Source organism: Nerophis lumbriciformis, linkage group LG04 (assembly GCF_033978685.3).
Source record: "Nerophis lumbriciformis linkage group LG04, RoL_Nlum_v2.1, whole genome shotgun sequence".
Lineage (NCBI taxonomy): Eukaryota > Metazoa > Chordata > Actinopteri > Syngnathiformes > Syngnathidae > Nerophis > Nerophis lumbriciformis.
In genome coordinates, this window is record NC_084551.2 from 57,857,464 (window position 1) to 57,875,000 (window position 17,537).

At 42.2% G+C, this 17,537-nt stretch overlaps 1 protein-coding gene across 2 annotated transcripts in view; it reads right to left on the minus strand.

Moving 5' to 3' along the window:
* Positions 1-940: 940 nt before the first annotated feature.
* LOC133604986 (uncharacterized) overlaps positions 941-17,537 on the minus strand; it is a 17,479-nt gene continuing 882 nt past the window's right edge. The window contains exons 2-8 of one of the 2 annotated variants that reach the window (XM_061958311.2): positions 17,424-17,535; positions 15,514-15,964; positions 12,053-12,164; positions 10,539-10,696; positions 7,687-7,785; positions 5,789-5,967; positions 941-3,779 (exon numbers count right to left, since the gene is read on the minus strand). In XM_061958311.2, coding sequence (XP_061814295.2) covers positions 2,577-3,779; positions 5,789-5,967; positions 7,687-7,785; positions 10,539-10,696; positions 12,053-12,164; positions 15,514-15,964; positions 17,424-17,492 — 2,271 coding nt within the window. In that variant the 5' untranslated portion in view covers positions 17,493-17,535 and the 3' untranslated portion in view covers positions 941-2,576. Of the gene's footprint in view, positions 3,780-5,788; positions 5,968-7,686; positions 7,786-10,538; positions 10,697-12,052; positions 12,165-15,513; positions 15,988-17,423; positions 17,536-17,537 lie in introns of both variants that reach the window. The other variant, XM_061958304.2, reaches the window with a different exon arrangement.

Consider the following 17,537-nt stretch of genomic DNA (forward strand, 5'->3'; position numbering starts at 1 on the left):
GTAGAGCACATTGTTTGTGTTGTATGTAGAGCACATTGTTTGTGTTGTATGTAGAGCACATTGTTTTATACTTTATACTTCTGTTTGAAATCTTCATACCACCATTCATAGACCACTATTCACATGTTCATAGACCACTATTCACATGTTCATAGACCACTATTCACATGTTCATAGACCACTATTCACATGTTCATAGACCACTATTCACATGTTCATGGACCACTATTCACATGTTCATAGACCACTATTCACATGTTCATAGACCACTATTCATATGTTCATAGACCACTATTCACTTGTTCATAGACCACTATTCACATGTTCATAGACCACTATTCATATGTTCATAGACCACTATTCATATGTTCATAGACCACTATTCACATGTTCATAGACCACTATTCATATTTTCATAGACCACCATTCACATTACAATCCTCTACTGTTTTGTCACACGGCTGCTGTGGTGTCACCACACGGCTGCTGTGGTGTCGCCATGGTGGCTGAGGTCTAGAGAGCGGTGTTGTGAAAAGACGAGGGTGTGAAACATTTTGTTCAAGCAAACAGAGCAAGTGAAGAAGTCTCCACATTTACTCCTGGACGAGAGTCCAAGAAATAAGTTTGACTTGTCGTGTTGTAAACGCTGACTTGGTCAGATTAGACTTTTGACTGATGGAATGGTTCCAGGTACTACAATTGGTGTGTCCATACGGACCAGTTACCATGGTGACACAGATAGTCCAGTGTCCTGTGGTCTGGTATTGCAATACTCATTCAATTAGTACGGCCGCCATCCTTGGCGTCGGTAAACAAAGTAAGTCCAAAGACGTTCACCAGACTTTCAGGAAACGTTTAAATGGAAGGATGAGACTTGGGGCCTGAACCTGATTATTTCTGGGTGTTGGTGTTTCTGGCAAAAAAGGAAGACTCGGCAGACTCTGAGGAGGTTCATTGAATTGTTGGGATAACAGACATGACACAAGACTTGAACGGTTGCCAACGACAACTTTCTGGTTCTAAGGAAAGAAATCAAGCAAATGAACTGTGGTTGTAGCGGTTTCACTTTTAGACGGAGCAGATGGAACCCTCCCGTAAATTTCTTAATCATTTTTAGAATCATTTTGCATCAGATGGAAGGTGGGGAGTTGTTGCAGCAGGTGGGTAGACATGAATCATGGCTCCAACACAACAGAGAAGTTGTTCAAGAAGGTGGATTGTGGAGCAAGTACAAACAGACGCTGGTAGAAGGCAAACCAAGGACAACAACAGAAAACTTCCAAGAAAACAAGAAACGGCCTTTTCTCTCTGGCCCACGCCCCTCCTGCTGGCTTCTTGTCTGGTCTTCACCTTCTCCTGGACTGCTCTGTGTCACAGCTGGCGACAACACAAGGGAGTCCAAACTGAAGTCAAATGTGCACATAAGAATATTTCATATGACAAGTGAGCACAACCATGACCAAAGCACACAACTGTGCAAATCACTAGCTGAGCAGGGCCTGAGGTCCTGGGGCGCCCGGCTGAGATCCACTCCAGCTGATTAGGCCAAACCAGAGGCAGGTGTGGGAACTGCAAACAGAGAGGGACAGGTGGTGGCCAGGCAGGCAGGCCTCCACTCTGAACCTCTTCCAACAAGGCCTGGCCTAGAACACTCTTCAAAGTCTAAACAATGGAACTGATCAACTTGCTTCTCAACAAAATTGCCAAAAACTTGGGTTCTGGGGAACCTGCCTGTCCTGATGGAACAGTTGGACTCACGATGGACTTCTTGGAAGAAGCAGAGTACCGCGTCCCAGAAGACCCTTTGAGTGAAGATATCCACCTCGTACTCATGATACCAGGACATCTGCTGACTGGAGCGAGTGTATCGACAAATTAGAAGATGCTGCCACAAATGATTGAAGAATGCAGGCAGAGCCGTGGGCACTCAAACCTGGCAAGGTGGTTGTTGGAGACTCCCCCCAGAGGACAGTACAACTAATCCCTTCCCTGTCTCTCACGGACACACTTCTTTGTCGACTTTGGTTGGACTGACTGGCCGTGTTTGCGACAGCACCAAGGTCGCGGAACAGAGAAACGTACCCAACATGCCACACCTTCCACGCCTCACGGAGCAGCACCCCCTCTCCCTTCTTTACAGATCTTGATGTATATGTACTTTGCTTGAGGGTTTTTTCCTGGTCTCTAACGAACTATCATTGTTTTTCGGAGTGAGTCCAAATTTTCCACTCTGCTTGATCTAAAACTGAATTTGTTACTGACTACCACAGTTTATTTTCCTGTTTCTTAAAGCCAGAAATTTGTCTTTAGAAATGACAAGAAAACTACATTTTGGGGATAATCCAGATCGACGTCTGGATTCAGGACTTTTTTTTTTACCTGGCACAGGTCTGCACCTTCCCACTGCTTTCCTAGTTTGTTGATGTTGTTCACGTATTAAAATATCTTTGTAAAAAAGGAGTTCCTGGTGCTGATCTAGAAATGGAACTCACAAGTTTCTCAGGTGTTCCTCATGTTGTGACATCTTAATACAGCAGTCAACGTGTAAACAAGTTAAGACATGGCTCAGGTGATTTTTAGCGCTTAAGTAGAATTCTCGGGCTGCTCCTGGTTGTCATGGTTGAGGTAGTAGACTTGGTCCGCTGAAGAGGTTTTGTAGAGCCCTTGGAAGTGCGGGTGTAACTTCTATTCTTTCTGGAGTCTGTAGCTCCGCCCTTGGAAGTGCGACTATAGCTTCTATTCTGCCTGGAGTCTTTAGTTCCACCCTCGGAAGTGCGACCAAGGCTTTTATTCTGTCTGGAGTCTGTAGCTCTGCCCTTGGAAGTGCGACTATAGCTTCTATTCTGCCTGGAGTGTTTAGCGCCACCCTTGGAAGTGTCCACAGAGCAGTTGCTGGCTGGTGAGGTCAACTTGTCTTGGCTAGCACCTTTTTCAGTAGCGTTAGGACTGTTGTGCATGACAGAAGTGCTGGCTGGTGGAAGGTTGCAGACTTTGGCCGATGCCGCCAAGTTGGTCGAAGCTTGAGGAGCAGCAGCAACAGTATTGGAAACAGAAGTCCTGGAGGTGGAAGGTGAAGCTGTCTGCTTCTTCCGTAGCTCTTTTTCCCGCATGTGTCTGTAGATGATCTCCTCGCCCAGTTCAGACTTATCCTTGATGTTTGCCGGGCCCAACTGTCCGATTCCAACATTGACCCTATTATCCTGGGTAAAAGAAGCGTTCTTTGCCGGTGTCAGCGCTCCATAGCCACGGGTGTGTGCATTGACACGGTTCACGTTAGCATCTTGGTTGCAGCTAGCCTCCTTTACGAGGGTGTCGCCATTACAGCAGTCCATGTCCAGTTGTGGGTCCTCAGCGGACTGAGCTGTTCTGTACTTCCTCTTCTCTTTCACAGGATTGTCTGTAGAAAAATGATTGATTGGAGTCGGGCTGGTGTCAGGAGGAAGACCTCTTCTTCTTCGGGACAATCTCATAATCCCGCTGGTCTCAGTGGGAGGAGCGAGGTGAGTCGTCATCTGAACTGATTTTTTTCCTGAGTTCTGAAAAGTTCTGAGATTCTTTCTGTTGAACTTGGAAAGGTTCAGGTGTTGATTGTGAGGCAGCTGCTGGTTGCTAGGTTGGGAGTTTTGGCTGCTGTCGGAGTCCCGTAATTGGCCTCGACTTTGACGCTTATTGCTGGGCTTAGACGCCGGCTCGCCGCCAGGCCCTGTCTTGGGCTTCAGGGCTGGAACCGATCTGACAAAGGAGGTCCTTGGTTCCGTCAGTCTGACCCCCTTGGTGACCTGGGACACAGGAAGATGTTTGAAAAACACTGTTGGAGAAAACTAGTCACAGCAATGCCCTGAAACGGAACATTTCAACAGATTCTGGGTCCACTCAGTTTTTAATGCGGGACCACTTCAAGTCCCAAGCGTCACACACTCAGTGGGGACTCCGGACTAAGACTTGATGGTCTCTGAACACAACTTGTGTCTTTTCCTTGGTCTACTTTTATGGAGCTCTTGATCTACTAACACCGACAAAGAGGAACTTGAGGGTTTCAGGTTCGATTCCAGCTTCCACCATCCGAGTCACTGACCTTGTGTCCTTGGTGTATGAATATGAATAAAGTTTGGTGGTCAAATATGAATAATGTTTGGTGGTCAAATATGAATAATGTTTGGTGTATGAATATTAATAAAGTTTGGTGTACAAATATGATTAATGTTTGGTGGTCAAATATGAATAATGTTTGGTGGTGAAATATGAATAATGTTTGGTGGTCAAAAAAGAATGTTTGGTGTATGAATATGAATAACGTTAAGTGTACAAATATGAATAATGTTTGGTGTACGAATATGAATAATGCTTGGTGGACAAATATGAATAATGTTTGGTGGGCAAATATGATTGAATGGTGTATGAATATGTATAATGTTTGTAGCATGAATATGAATAATGTTTGGTGTATAAATATGAATAACGTTTGGTCAACAAATATGAATAATGTTTTGTGTATGAATATCGTTGAATGTTTGGTGTACGAATACGAATAATGTTTGGTGGACAAATATGAATAATGTTTGGTGTATAAATATGATTGACTATTTGGTGTATGAATATGAATAATGTTTGGTGTACAAATATGAATAATTTTTGGTGGACAAATATGAATAATGTTTGGTACATGAATAATGCTTGGTATGTGAATAATGTTGGGTGGACAAGTATGATTGAGTGTTTGGTGTATGTATGAATTAATGAATGTTTGGTGTATGAATATGAATAATGTTTGGTGTATAAATATGAATAATATGTGGTGTATGAATAATGTTTGGTGTATAAATGAATGTTTGGTGTATAAATATGAATAATGTTTGGTGCATAAATATGATTGAATGTTTGGTGTATCAATATGTATAATGTTTGTTGCATGCATATGAATAATGTTTGGTGTACGAATATGGATAATGTTTGGTGGACAAATATGTATAATGTTTGTTGAATGAATATGAATAATGTTTGGTGCACGAATATGAATAATGTTTGGTGGACAAATATAAATAATGTTTGGTGGACAAAAATGAATGTTTGGTCTATGAATAATGTTTGGTGGACAAATATGAATAATGTTTGGTGGAAATATATATGAATAATGTTTGGTGTAAGAATATGAATGATGGTACATGTCTTTGGAGGTGGGAGGGGCCTATCCCCAGGTGCATGTCTTTGGAGGTGGGAGGGGCGGGATTAATGTTGATCAATGATGATCAATGATGATCAATGTTGATCAATGATGATCAATGTTGATCAATGTTGATCAATGTTGATAAATGATGATCAATGATGATCAATGTTGATCAATGATGCTCAATGATGATCAATATTGATCAATGTTGATCAATGATGATCAATGTTGATCAATGATGATCAATGTTGATCAATGATGATCAATGATGATCAATGGTGATAAATGATGATCAATGGTGATAAATGATGATCAATGTGGATAAATGTTGATAAATGATGATCAATGTTGATAAATGATGATCAATGTTGATAAATGATGATCAATGATGACCAATGATGATCAATGATGACCAATGATGACCAATGATGATCAATGTTGATCAATGATGACCAATGTTGATAAATGATGATCAATGTTGATCAATGATGATCAATGTTGATAAATGATGAACAATGTTGATCAATGATGATCAATGTTGATCAATGATGATCAATGTTGATAAATGATGATCAATGTTGATAAATGATAATCAATGATAATCAATGATGACTTGGGACCAACCTTTTTCTTGGTCCTGAGTTGTATGGCCAGGTGTCTGGGTCTCAGGTAATGTCTCCTTGTTTCCTCCTCCATCTTCTTCTTCCTGCTGCGTTCTTCATCCTTCCTCTCTCTCTCTCTCCTCCTCAGTGCGCGGGCACTCAAACACGTCACTGCAGAAGCCCCGCCTCCCAGCTCCTGCGCTGCATCAACAACACCCGTATCAACATGACTTAAGTGTGGGAATATGAAACATGATCAAAGTCCATCTTCTTCCACTTATCCAGGTGGGCTTGTCCATCTTCTTCCACTTATCCAGGTGGGCGTGTCCATCTTCTTCCACTTATCCAGGTGGTCTTGTCCATCTTCTTCCACTTATCCAGGTGGGCTTGTCCATCTTCTTCCACTTATCCAGGTGGTCTTGTCCATCTTCTTCCACTTATCCAGGTGGGCTTGTCCATCTTCTTCCACTTATCCAGGTGGGCTTGTCCATCTTCTTCCACTTATCCAGGTGGTCTTGTCCATCTACTTCCACTTATCCAGGTGGGCTTGTCCATCTTCTTCCACTTATCCAGGTGGTCTTGTCCATCTTCTTCCACTTATCCAGGTGGTCTTGTCCATCTTCTTCCACTTATCCAGGTGGGCTTGTCCATCTTCTTCCACTTATCCAGGTGGGCTTGTCCATCTTCTTCCACTTATCCAGGTGGTCTTGTCCATCTTCTTCCACTTATCCAGGTGGGCTTGTCCATCTTCTTCCACTTATCCAGGTGGGCGTGTCCATCTTCTTCCACTTATCCAGGTGGTCTTGTCCATCTACTTCCACTTATCCAGGTGGGCTTGTCCATCTTCTTCCACTTATCCAGGTGGGTTGCGGGGGCAGCAGCACACCACCTCCACCATACACGGTGTTGACAGTACACTGCTTCCCCCTCCTGAGGTGGTGGATGGTGGTCCAGAATCGCTTCGAAGCTGTCCGGAAGTCGTCCTTCATGGCTTTCCCAAACTCCTCCCATGTCCGAGTTTTTCCTGTGCGACCGTCCACTGCCTCTGGAGTCCCATGAGCCGAAAGGACCCGTAGGACTCCTTCAGCTTGACGGCATCCCTCACCCAGCAGGTTCTGGAATTACCGCCACAATAGGCACCGACCACAGCCTTGACAATAGAGGTGTTTGAACATGGTCCACTCGGACTAAATGACCAGGGCCTCTCTCGTGACATGTTCAAAGTTCTAGTGGATGTGGGAATTGAAACTCTCTCTGACAGGAGACTATGGTAGATGTTTCTAGCAGACCCTCACAATGCGTTTGGGCCTGCCAGGTCTGTCCGGCATCCTCCCCCACCATCGGAGCCAACTCACCACCAGGTGGTGATCGGTAGAAAGCTCCGCCCCTCTCTTCACCCGAGTGTCCAAAACATGAGTCCACAAACCCGATGGCACAACCACAAAGTTGATCATGGGACTGGGGCCTAGGGTGTCCCGGTGCCAAGTGCACATATGGACACACTTATGTTTAAACAATCTGTGACCAGCACAACAGTCCAATAACAAAACACCACTCGGGTTCAGATCCGGGTGGCTGTTCCTCCCAATCACGCCTCTCTAGGTTTTGCCAACGTGAGTGATGGAAGTCCCCCAGTAGACAAGGGAATCACTTGGGAGAGCACTCTCCAGTACTCCCTCTAGTGAATCCAAAAGGGTAGGTACTCTGAGCTGCGTAAGCACTAACAACAGTCAGGACCTGTCCCCCCACGCGGAGGGAAGTTAGTCACTCGTCCACGGGTTAAACTCCAACGTGCAGGCTCGGCCACGGGGCAACAAGTATTTCCGCCCCAGCCCGTCGTCTCTCACTGCTGGCATCATAACTGTATGAATTTGAAATTATGTAATAACAAAAATATGAATATTAAAGACAGCGTCCTACCAAAGAGTTTCAAGTGTTTGTGCTTAGAGACCGAAGCAACGTGTCTCACTGCTGCGTCCTCTCGGCCCTTCAAGAAGTTTCTTGGCAACGCTGCAGAACCTGAGGAAACATAATGATGAGTGGATAATAACTGAATGAATATTACATGATCTTATAAAACATGTTGTCTGGATATTGACTGTCCATCCATCCATCAATCCATCCTCTTCACTTATCCGAGGTGGGGTCGCAGGGGCAGCAGCCTAAGCAGAGAAGCCCAGACTTCCCTCTCCCCAGCCACTTGGTCCAGCTCCTCCCGGGGGATCCCGAAGGCGGTCGAAGGCCAGCTGGGAGACATAGTCTCTCCAATGTTTGCTGGGTCTTCCCCGTGGTCTCCTACCGGTCGAGACGTGCCCTAAACACCTCCCCAGGGAGGCGTCCGGAGTACATTCTGACCAGATGCCTGAACCACCTCATCTGGCTCCTCTCCATGTGGAGGAGCAGCGGTTTTACTTTGAGCTCCTCCCGGATGACAGAGCTTCTCACCCTATCTCTAAACGAGAGCCCCGCCACCCGGCGAGGAAACTCATTTTGACCGATTGTACCCGTGATCTTGTCCTTTCGGTCATAACTAAGGCTGGAACGACGCGTCGACGTAGTCGACGTCATCGGTTACGTAAATACGTCGACGCCGTTTTTGTGCGTCGGCGCGTCGCATATTTACGTCACACTACTTTACTGTCATGGCGGAGCGCAAAGCAGACGATGCGAGCGAGGGGAAAAAAGCACGCCAAAAGTCGTCAAAAGTGTGGGAGTATTTCAATAAACGGCCTAATAATGTTGTTGTATGCACACTGTGTCGAGCGGAAATGGCCTATCATAGCAGCACAACGGCTATGAACGAACATTTGAAAAGAAAACCCCCGACAGCGTTCTTGCCATCACCATCAACAAGTCAATCGTCCGCGTGCGTATACGTTGTCATTATTACACAAAAACATGAATGTGTCATTTGTATCTGCGTTGTAAATTCATAAACTAAAGCACCGTTTCGCTCTGAGAGGCGCGTTTGGCGTGCCTGTTCAGTGTTTACAAAGACGCGCTCCTCTTTAACGCTGTGGAGAGGCGGCGGCGGCGAGCGAGCGGCGAGGCGGGGCGCGCCGGGAGCGACGCCGCAAACGTGCCCAGGTGCGCGATCCGCGCAGTTGGAAGAGAAAAGACTTTGTGTAAAATTAAAAGATTGTAAACCTGGCAAAGCCGTCTGGCGTTCAGTCTGTCGGTCCTGAAAGAACCCCACGGCACAAGACGTGTCACAAACGCTAACGTTAATTAGTTGTGCAAATACCTTTTACAACATTAACAGTTACATATACGATGTACAAACGAACAATTAACTTTCACTTTAATCATACTATCATTGTTGTGTTATTAAGCAAAATAAGCAATACTTTTACTTTTGTTGAAATGTTTACACTGTACACTTTTTTGTATTGGATGTTTAGCTTTATTTTTGCACATTTTAGCAAATAAGCAATACTTTTACTTTTGTTGAAATGTTTACACTTGTTACAGAATATTTCCGTTTTGCACTTTTTTGTATTGGATGTTTATCTTTATTTTTGCACATTTTAAAGCAAAATAAGCAATACTTTTACTTTTGAAATGCTTACACTATTCCAGAATATTAAGATTTGCACTGGATGTTTACTTTTATATTTGCACATTAAAAAGCAAATAAGCTACTTTTAATTTTGTTAAATGTTAAAAGTTTTAAATGTTTACATTGTTACAGAATATTTTGTCATGTTGTTGTCAATGTTGACTGACTAGTGGCCATACTTTTTTTTTTGTAAATAAAAGCCATGCCTTTTGAAAAAACTGGCCTACATTTATTTTTTCCTCTTCATTTTAAATTAAAAAAAAATCGGTAAAAGGAAAAATAATCTATAGATTAATCGAAAAAATAATCTATAGATTAACCGATTAATCGAAAAAATAATCTATAGATTAATCGATAGAAAAATAATCGTTAGCTGCAGCCCTAGTCATAACCCAAAGATCATGACCATAGGTGAGGATAGGAACGTAGATCTTGTACCCGTGATCTTGTCCTTAAGGTCATAACCCAAAGATCATGACCATAGGTGAGGATGAGAACGTAGATCGACAGGTAAATTGAGAGCTTTGCCTTCCGGCTCTGCTCTTTCTTCACCACAACGGATGGATATAGCGTCCGCATAACTGCAGACGCCGCACCGATCTGCCTGTCGATCTCACCATCCACTCTTCCCTCACTCGTGAACAAGACCCCAAGGAACTTTGAGGTGCTGATTCTCATCCCAGTTGCTTCACATTCGGCTGCGAACCGATCCAGTAAGAGCTGAAAATCCTGGTCAGATGAAGCCATCAGGACCACATCATCTGCAAAAAGCAGAGACCTAATCCTGCAGCCATCAAATCGCATCCCCTCAACGCCCTGACTGCGCCTAGAACCTCTGTCCATAAAATGTATGAACAGAATCAGTGACAAAGGGCAGCCCTGGCGGTGTCCAACCCTCACTGGAAACTGGTCCGACTTACTGCCAGCAATGCGGACCAAACTCTGGCACTGATCATACAGGGAGTGGACCAAGCTCTGACACTGATCATACAGGGAGTGGACCAAGCTCTGACACTGATCATACAGGGAGTGGACCACCACAATCAGACAGTCCCATACCCCATACTCTCTGAGCACTCCACACAGGACTTGCCAAGGGACACGGTCCAATGCCTTCTCCAAGTCCACAAAGCACATGTACATTGGTTGGGCAAACTGAAGTGCAGTAAGGATGTAGTAGTAGTAGTATGAAGTACTTATGAAGTAGTAGTACCTCTGAGACAGAGGAAGGACAAGAAGTCTTCAGTTTTGGGCGGACATCTTCTCAAACTGCTGACAAGCGTGAAGTTGTGTCGTGTTGACGCCCTCTGTAGTGGACATGGAGAAGTGGGCGGGGACTGGGCAAACTTTCTCTGTGCTTGCACTTTTGGCCTACAAGCACAAACACACTCATGTCAACTCAAGTCATAGTTGTAGTTTTTACCCTAAGGCCACAACCCTGGAACATGAATGTGTGAATGTCCACACAATTCTGGAATATAAATGTGTGAATGTCCACGCCAACCCTGGAACATGAATATGTGAATGTCCACACAACCCTGAAACATGAATGTGTGAATGTCCACACAACCCTGAAACATGAATGTGTGAATGTCCACACCAACCCTGAAACATGAATGTGTGAATGTCCACACCAACCCTGAAACATGAATGTGTGAATGTCCACACAACCCTGAAACATGAATGTGTGAATGTCCACACCAACCCTGGAACATGAATGTGTGAATGTCCACACCAACCCTGGAACATGAATGTGTGAATGTTCACACCAACCCTGGAACATGAATGTGTGAATGTCCACACAACCTTGGAACATGAATGTGTGAATGTCCACACAACCCTGAAACATGAATGTGTGAATGTCCACACCAACCCTGGAACATGAATGTGTGAATGTCCACACCAACCCTGGAACATGAATATGTGAATGTCCACACAACCCTGAAACATGAATGTGTGAATGTCCACACAACCCTGAAACATGAATGTGTGAATGTCCACACCAACCCTGAAACATGAATGTGTGAATGTCCACACCAACCCTGAAACATGAATGTGTGAATGTCCACACAACCCTGAAACATGAATGTGTGAATGTCCACACCAACCCTGGAACATGAATGTGTGAATGTCCACACCAACCCTGGAACATGAATGTGTGAATGTTCACACCAACCCTGGAACATGAATGTGTGAATGTCCACACAACCTTGGAACATGAATGTGTGAATGTCCACACAACCCTGAAACATGAATGTGTGAATGTCCACACCAACCCTGGAACATGAATGTGTGAATGTCCACACCAACCCTGGAACATGAATGTGTGAATGTCCACACCAACCCTGGAACATGAATGTGTGAATGTTCACACCAACCCTGGAACATGAATGTGTGAATGTCCACACCAACCCTGAAACATGAATGTGTGAATGTCCACACCAACCCTGAAACATGAATGTGTGAATGTCCACACCAACCCTGAAACATGAATGTGTGAATGTCCACACAACCCTGAAACATGAATGTGTGAATGTCCACACCAACCCTGGAACATGAATGTGTGAATGTCCACACCAACCCTGGAACATGAATGTGTGAATGTCCACACCAACCCTGGAACATGAATGTGTGAATGTCCACACCAACCCTGGAACATTAATGTGTGAATGTGCACACCAACCCCGGAACATGAATGTGTGAATGTACAGGTGTCAAAAGGCTGACCTGGGATCAGGGTCAGGGTGCTGGCACTGGGGGCGTGTCTGCAAAGACCAGCTCCAGCTGGGACCGCCAGACAACAATGGCCGACGTCGACCGACGCCATTCAACATGGAACCTGACACACATCAATAATAACTGTCACTTAAAGGTGTGGACAATGCTGAAGAAACAAGTCCATGTCAACACATTTAGCTGAAGTGCAGCAATTTAGTGGTCAAGTGGTCAAGCAGAAGCTTGTGGATGGCTACCAAAAGCGCCTTATTGCAGGTAAACTTGCCAAGGGACATGTAAGCAAATATTAACATTGCTGTATGTATATGGTGAGTACCGTATTTTCCGCACTATTAGCCGCACCTAAAAACCACACATTTTCTCAAAAGCTGACAGTGCGGCTTATAACCCGGTGCGCTTTATATATGGATTAATATTAAGATTCATTTTCATAAAGTTTAGGTCTCGCAACTACGGTAAACAGCCGCCATCTTTTTTCCCCGTAGAAGAGGAAGCGCTTCTTCTTCTACGGTAAGCAACCGCCAAGGTAAGCACCCGCCCCCATAGAAGAGGAAGCGCTTCTTCTTCTACTGTAAGCAACCACCCGCCCCCATAGAAGAAGAAGCGCGCGGATATTACGTTTCATTTCCTTTGTGTGTTCCATGTTGATATACGACTCCATGCGCGCCCACATCACAGATGGTGTCAAAAAACAAGTGAAGCACACAAATACAACACTCGCCGTCATTCCGGGTGGATTAACCAAAGAACTCCAACCGCTCGATATTGGTGTCAATATGGCATTTAAAGCATGACTGCGAACGGCGTGGGAACAATGGATGACCGAAGGCGAACACACCTTCACTAAGACAGGGAGACAGCGCCGGACGACATACGCCAACATCTGCCAGTGGATCGTAAATGCCTGGGCGGATATTTCGGTCACAACTGTGGTCCGAGCTTTCCGGAAGGCAATGACTTCGACGAGACGGAGCCGGCCATTTTGGATCCCGTATTCGCCCAACTTTTTAATTCGGACACCGAAGGAGAAGAATTCGAGGGATTTATGAATGAAGAATAACTTCAGAAAGTGAGCGTTATGTTTATTTTGTGTGTTGTGACATTAACGTTCGAGCAACATTAAGTTATTGATGTTATTGCTCTGCACTATTTTGAATTTTACTATGTTTGTGATTGCACATTTGCACATTACCGTACATTTTGGGAGTGAACAGAGTTGTTAGAACGCTGGTTTTTAATATATTATTAAAGTTTGACTGACCTATCTGACTGTTTTTTTGACATTCCCTTTAGCGCAGTTAGATGCGGCTTATAACACGGGGCGGCTTATAGGTGGACAAAGTTTTGAAATATGCCGTTCATTGAAGGCGCGGCTAATAACCCAGGGAGGCTTATGGTGCGGAAAATACGGTATATACAGTACATATGCTGAGTATGTACAGTATATATGGTGAGTATATACAGTACATATGGTGATAGTATATACACAGTACATATGTTGAGTATATACAGTACATATGGTGATAGTATATACACAGTACATATGTTGAGTATATACAGTACATATGGTGAGAGTATACAAACACTGTTTCCATATGAGTTGTTAAATTGTGTTAGATGTAAATATAAACGGAATACAATGATTTGCAAATCCTTTTCAAGCCATATTCAGTTGAATATGCTACAAAGACAACATATTTGATGTTCAAACTCATAAACATTTTTTTTGTTGCAAATAATCATTAACTTTAGAATTTGATGCCAGCAACACGTGACAAAGAAGTTGGGAAAGGTGGCAATAAATACTGATAAAGTTGAGGAATGCTCTTCAAACACTTATTTGGAACATCCCACAGGTGGGCAGGCTAATTGGGAACAGGTGGGTGCCATGATTGGGTATAAAAACAGCTTCCCAAAAAATGCTCAGTCTTTCACAAGAAAGGATGGGGCGAGGTACACCCCTTTGTCCACAACCGCGTGAGCAAATTGTCGAACAGTTTAAGAACAACGTTTCTCAAAGTGCAATTGCAAGAAATTGAGGGATTTCAACATCTACGGTCCATAATATCATCAAAAGGTTCAGAGAATGTGGAGAAATCACTCCACGTAAGCGGCATGGCCGGAAACCAACATTGAATGACCGTGCCCTTTGATCCCTCAGACGGCACTGTATCAAAAACCCACATTAATCTCTAAAGGATATCACCACATCGACTCAGGAACACTTAAGAAAACCACTGTCACTAAATACATACAAGGGGAAGCGAACCACATAGACTGTTATCGACGCAAAGTGTAAAAGGCAGCATGTGTGATAGGATGGGGGTGCATTAGTGCCAAAGACATGGGTAACTTACACATCTGTGAAGGCACCATTAATGCTGAAAGGTACATACAGCTTTTGGAACAACATATGCTGCCATCTAAGCGCCGTCTTTTTCATGGACGCCCCTGCTTATATTAGCAAGACAATGCCAAGCCACATTCAGCACATGTTACAACAACATGGCTTCGTAAAAAAAGACTGCGGGTACTTTCCTGGCCCACCTGCAGTCCAGACCTGTCTCCCATTGAAAATGTGTGGTGCATTATGAAGCCTAAAATACGACAGCGGAGACCCCGGACTGTTGAACGACTGAAGCTCTACATAAAACAAGAATGGGAAAGAATTCCACTTTCAAAGCTTCTACAATTAGTTTCCTCAGTTCCCAATCGTTTATTGAGTGTTGTTAAAAGGAAAGGCCATGTAACACAGTGGTGAACATGCCCTTTCCCAACTACTTTGGCACGTGTTGCAGCCATGAAATTCTAAGTTAATTATTATTTGCAAAAAAAAAAAAAAGGTTTATGAGTTTGAACATCAAATATGTTGTCTTTGTAGCATATTCAACTGAATATGGCTTGAAAAGGATTTGCAAATCATTGTATTCCGTTTATATTTACATCTAACACAATTTCCCAACTCATATGGAAACTTTGTATACAGTATATGGTGAGCATATACAGTATATATGCACATGGTGAGTATATACAGTACACATGGTGAGTATATACAGTATATATGCATATGGTGAGTATATACAGTATATAAAGTATATATGGTGAGTATATACAGTATATATGTATATGGTGAGTATATACAGTACACTTGGTGAGAGTATACAGTATATAAAGTACATATGGTGAGTATATACAGTACATATGGTGAGTATATACAGTACACATGGTGAGTATATACAGTATATACAGTACCGGTACATATGGTGAGTACATACAGTACATATGGTGAGTATATACAGTACACATGGTGAGTATATACAGTATATAAAGTACATATGGTGAGTATATACAGTACACATGGTGAGTATATACATTATATAAAGTACATATGGTGAGTATATACAGTATATATGGTGAGAGTATATAAAGATATAAAGAGATGACATTCTCACCTATCATGGCTTTAGTGGAGCGTGTCCTGGCTGGAACAAGAAAGTTTTCTGCTGCAGTACTCCTGGTATTTACTTGTGTACTTGTTGTGTACTTGGACTTCAACTTGTGCATCTTGTGTGAGCGTAACTTCCTGCTGGACTTCTTGCACAACTTTGTGTAGTGTTGTGTACCTGGACCTGATGGTTGTGTACCTGGACCTGATGGTTGTGTACCTGGACCTGATTGGGTGTACTTGTGTTGTACTGCTTGCATCTTCTTCTTCCTCTGCAGCCTGTCAGACACTCGCTGACCCGCCTTCTGACGTGCACACGCAGGGCGTGCACGTGCAGACCGTGCACGTGCAGGGCGTGCATGTGCTGCACGACGCCCGTCTCGGAACTCTCTGAGCGACAGGAAAAGTACTTTACGTACCAGACGCTCTTCACACCACGGCATGCCGTCACTCATGTCCTGTACAACATACACAGCAAATACTACTTCAATACTGTCACTCATGTCCTGTACAACATACACAGCAAATACTACTTCAATGCTGTCACTCATGTCCTGTACAACATACACAGCAAATACTACTTCAATACTGTCACTCATGTCCTGTACAACATACACAGCAAATACTACTTCAATACTGTCACTCATGTCCTGTACAACATACACAGCAAATACTACTTCAATACTGTCACTCATGTCCTGTACAACATACACAGCAAATACTACTTCAATATTGTCACTCATGTCCTGTACAACATACACAGCAAATACTACTTCAATAACATACTACTATACTAGTACGGTACTGCAATACTGTCACTCATGTCCTGTACAATATACACAGCAAATACTACTTAGACTTAGACTTCCTTTTTATTGTCATTCAAATTTGAACTTTACAGCACAGATAACAATAACATCACTATTTTAATTACATCACACAAATACTGCCATACTATTTACTATAAAATATCAGTATAAAACAGAATATGTAAAAATACTGTTAATAGTATTTAGTAAAAAATATGTAAACATACTGTTTATTAAAAGTAGTATTTAGGAAAGAATATGTAAAAATACTGTTAAAAGTAGTATTTAGTAAAGAATGTGTAAAATACTGTTAATAAGTAATATCTGCTAAATAATATGTAAAGTATACTGTTAAAAGTAGTATTTAATAAAGTATATGTCAAGAATACTCTTAAAAGTAGTATTTAATAAAGTATATGTCAAGAATACTGTTAAAAGTAGTATTTAATAAAGTATGTCAAGAATACTCTTAATAGTAGTATTTAATAAAGCAAAAAGGCAAGAATACTGTTAATAGTATTTTATAAAGTATATATCAAGAATACTGTTAAAAGTAGTATTTAATAAAGTATGTCAAGAATACTGTTAAAAGTAGTATTTAAAAAAGTATATGTCAAGAATACTGTTAAAAGTAGTATTTAATAAAGTATGTCAAGAATACTCTTAATAGTAGTATTTAACAAAGTAAAAAGGCAAGAATACTGTTAATAGTATTTAATAATGTATATATCAAGAATACTGTTAAAAGTAGTATTTAATAAAGTATATATCAAGAATACTGTTAAAAGTAGTATTTAATAAAGTATATATCAAGAATACTGTTAAAAGTAGTATTTAATAAAGTATATGTCAATAATACTGTTAATAGTAGTATTTAATAAAGTAAAAAGGCAAGAATACTGTTAATAGTATTTAATAAAGTATATGTCAATAATACTGTTAAAAGTAGTATTTAATAAAGTATATGTCAAGAATACTGTGGAAAGTAGTATTTAATGAAGTATATTTAAAGAATACTCTTAAAAGTAATATTTAATGAAGTATATTTAAAGAATACTGTTAAAAGTAGTATTTACAGTAGTAAAGAATAGGGAAAAAAAGTACTCACAAATGTTTTTTTGATGATATTCCGCTTGGGTCTTTGTGTACTTTGTGTACTCATCTTGTCGCTTGACATGAATTGTCTTCTCTTGCGTTGCCATGGAAATATTCTCTTTTCTCT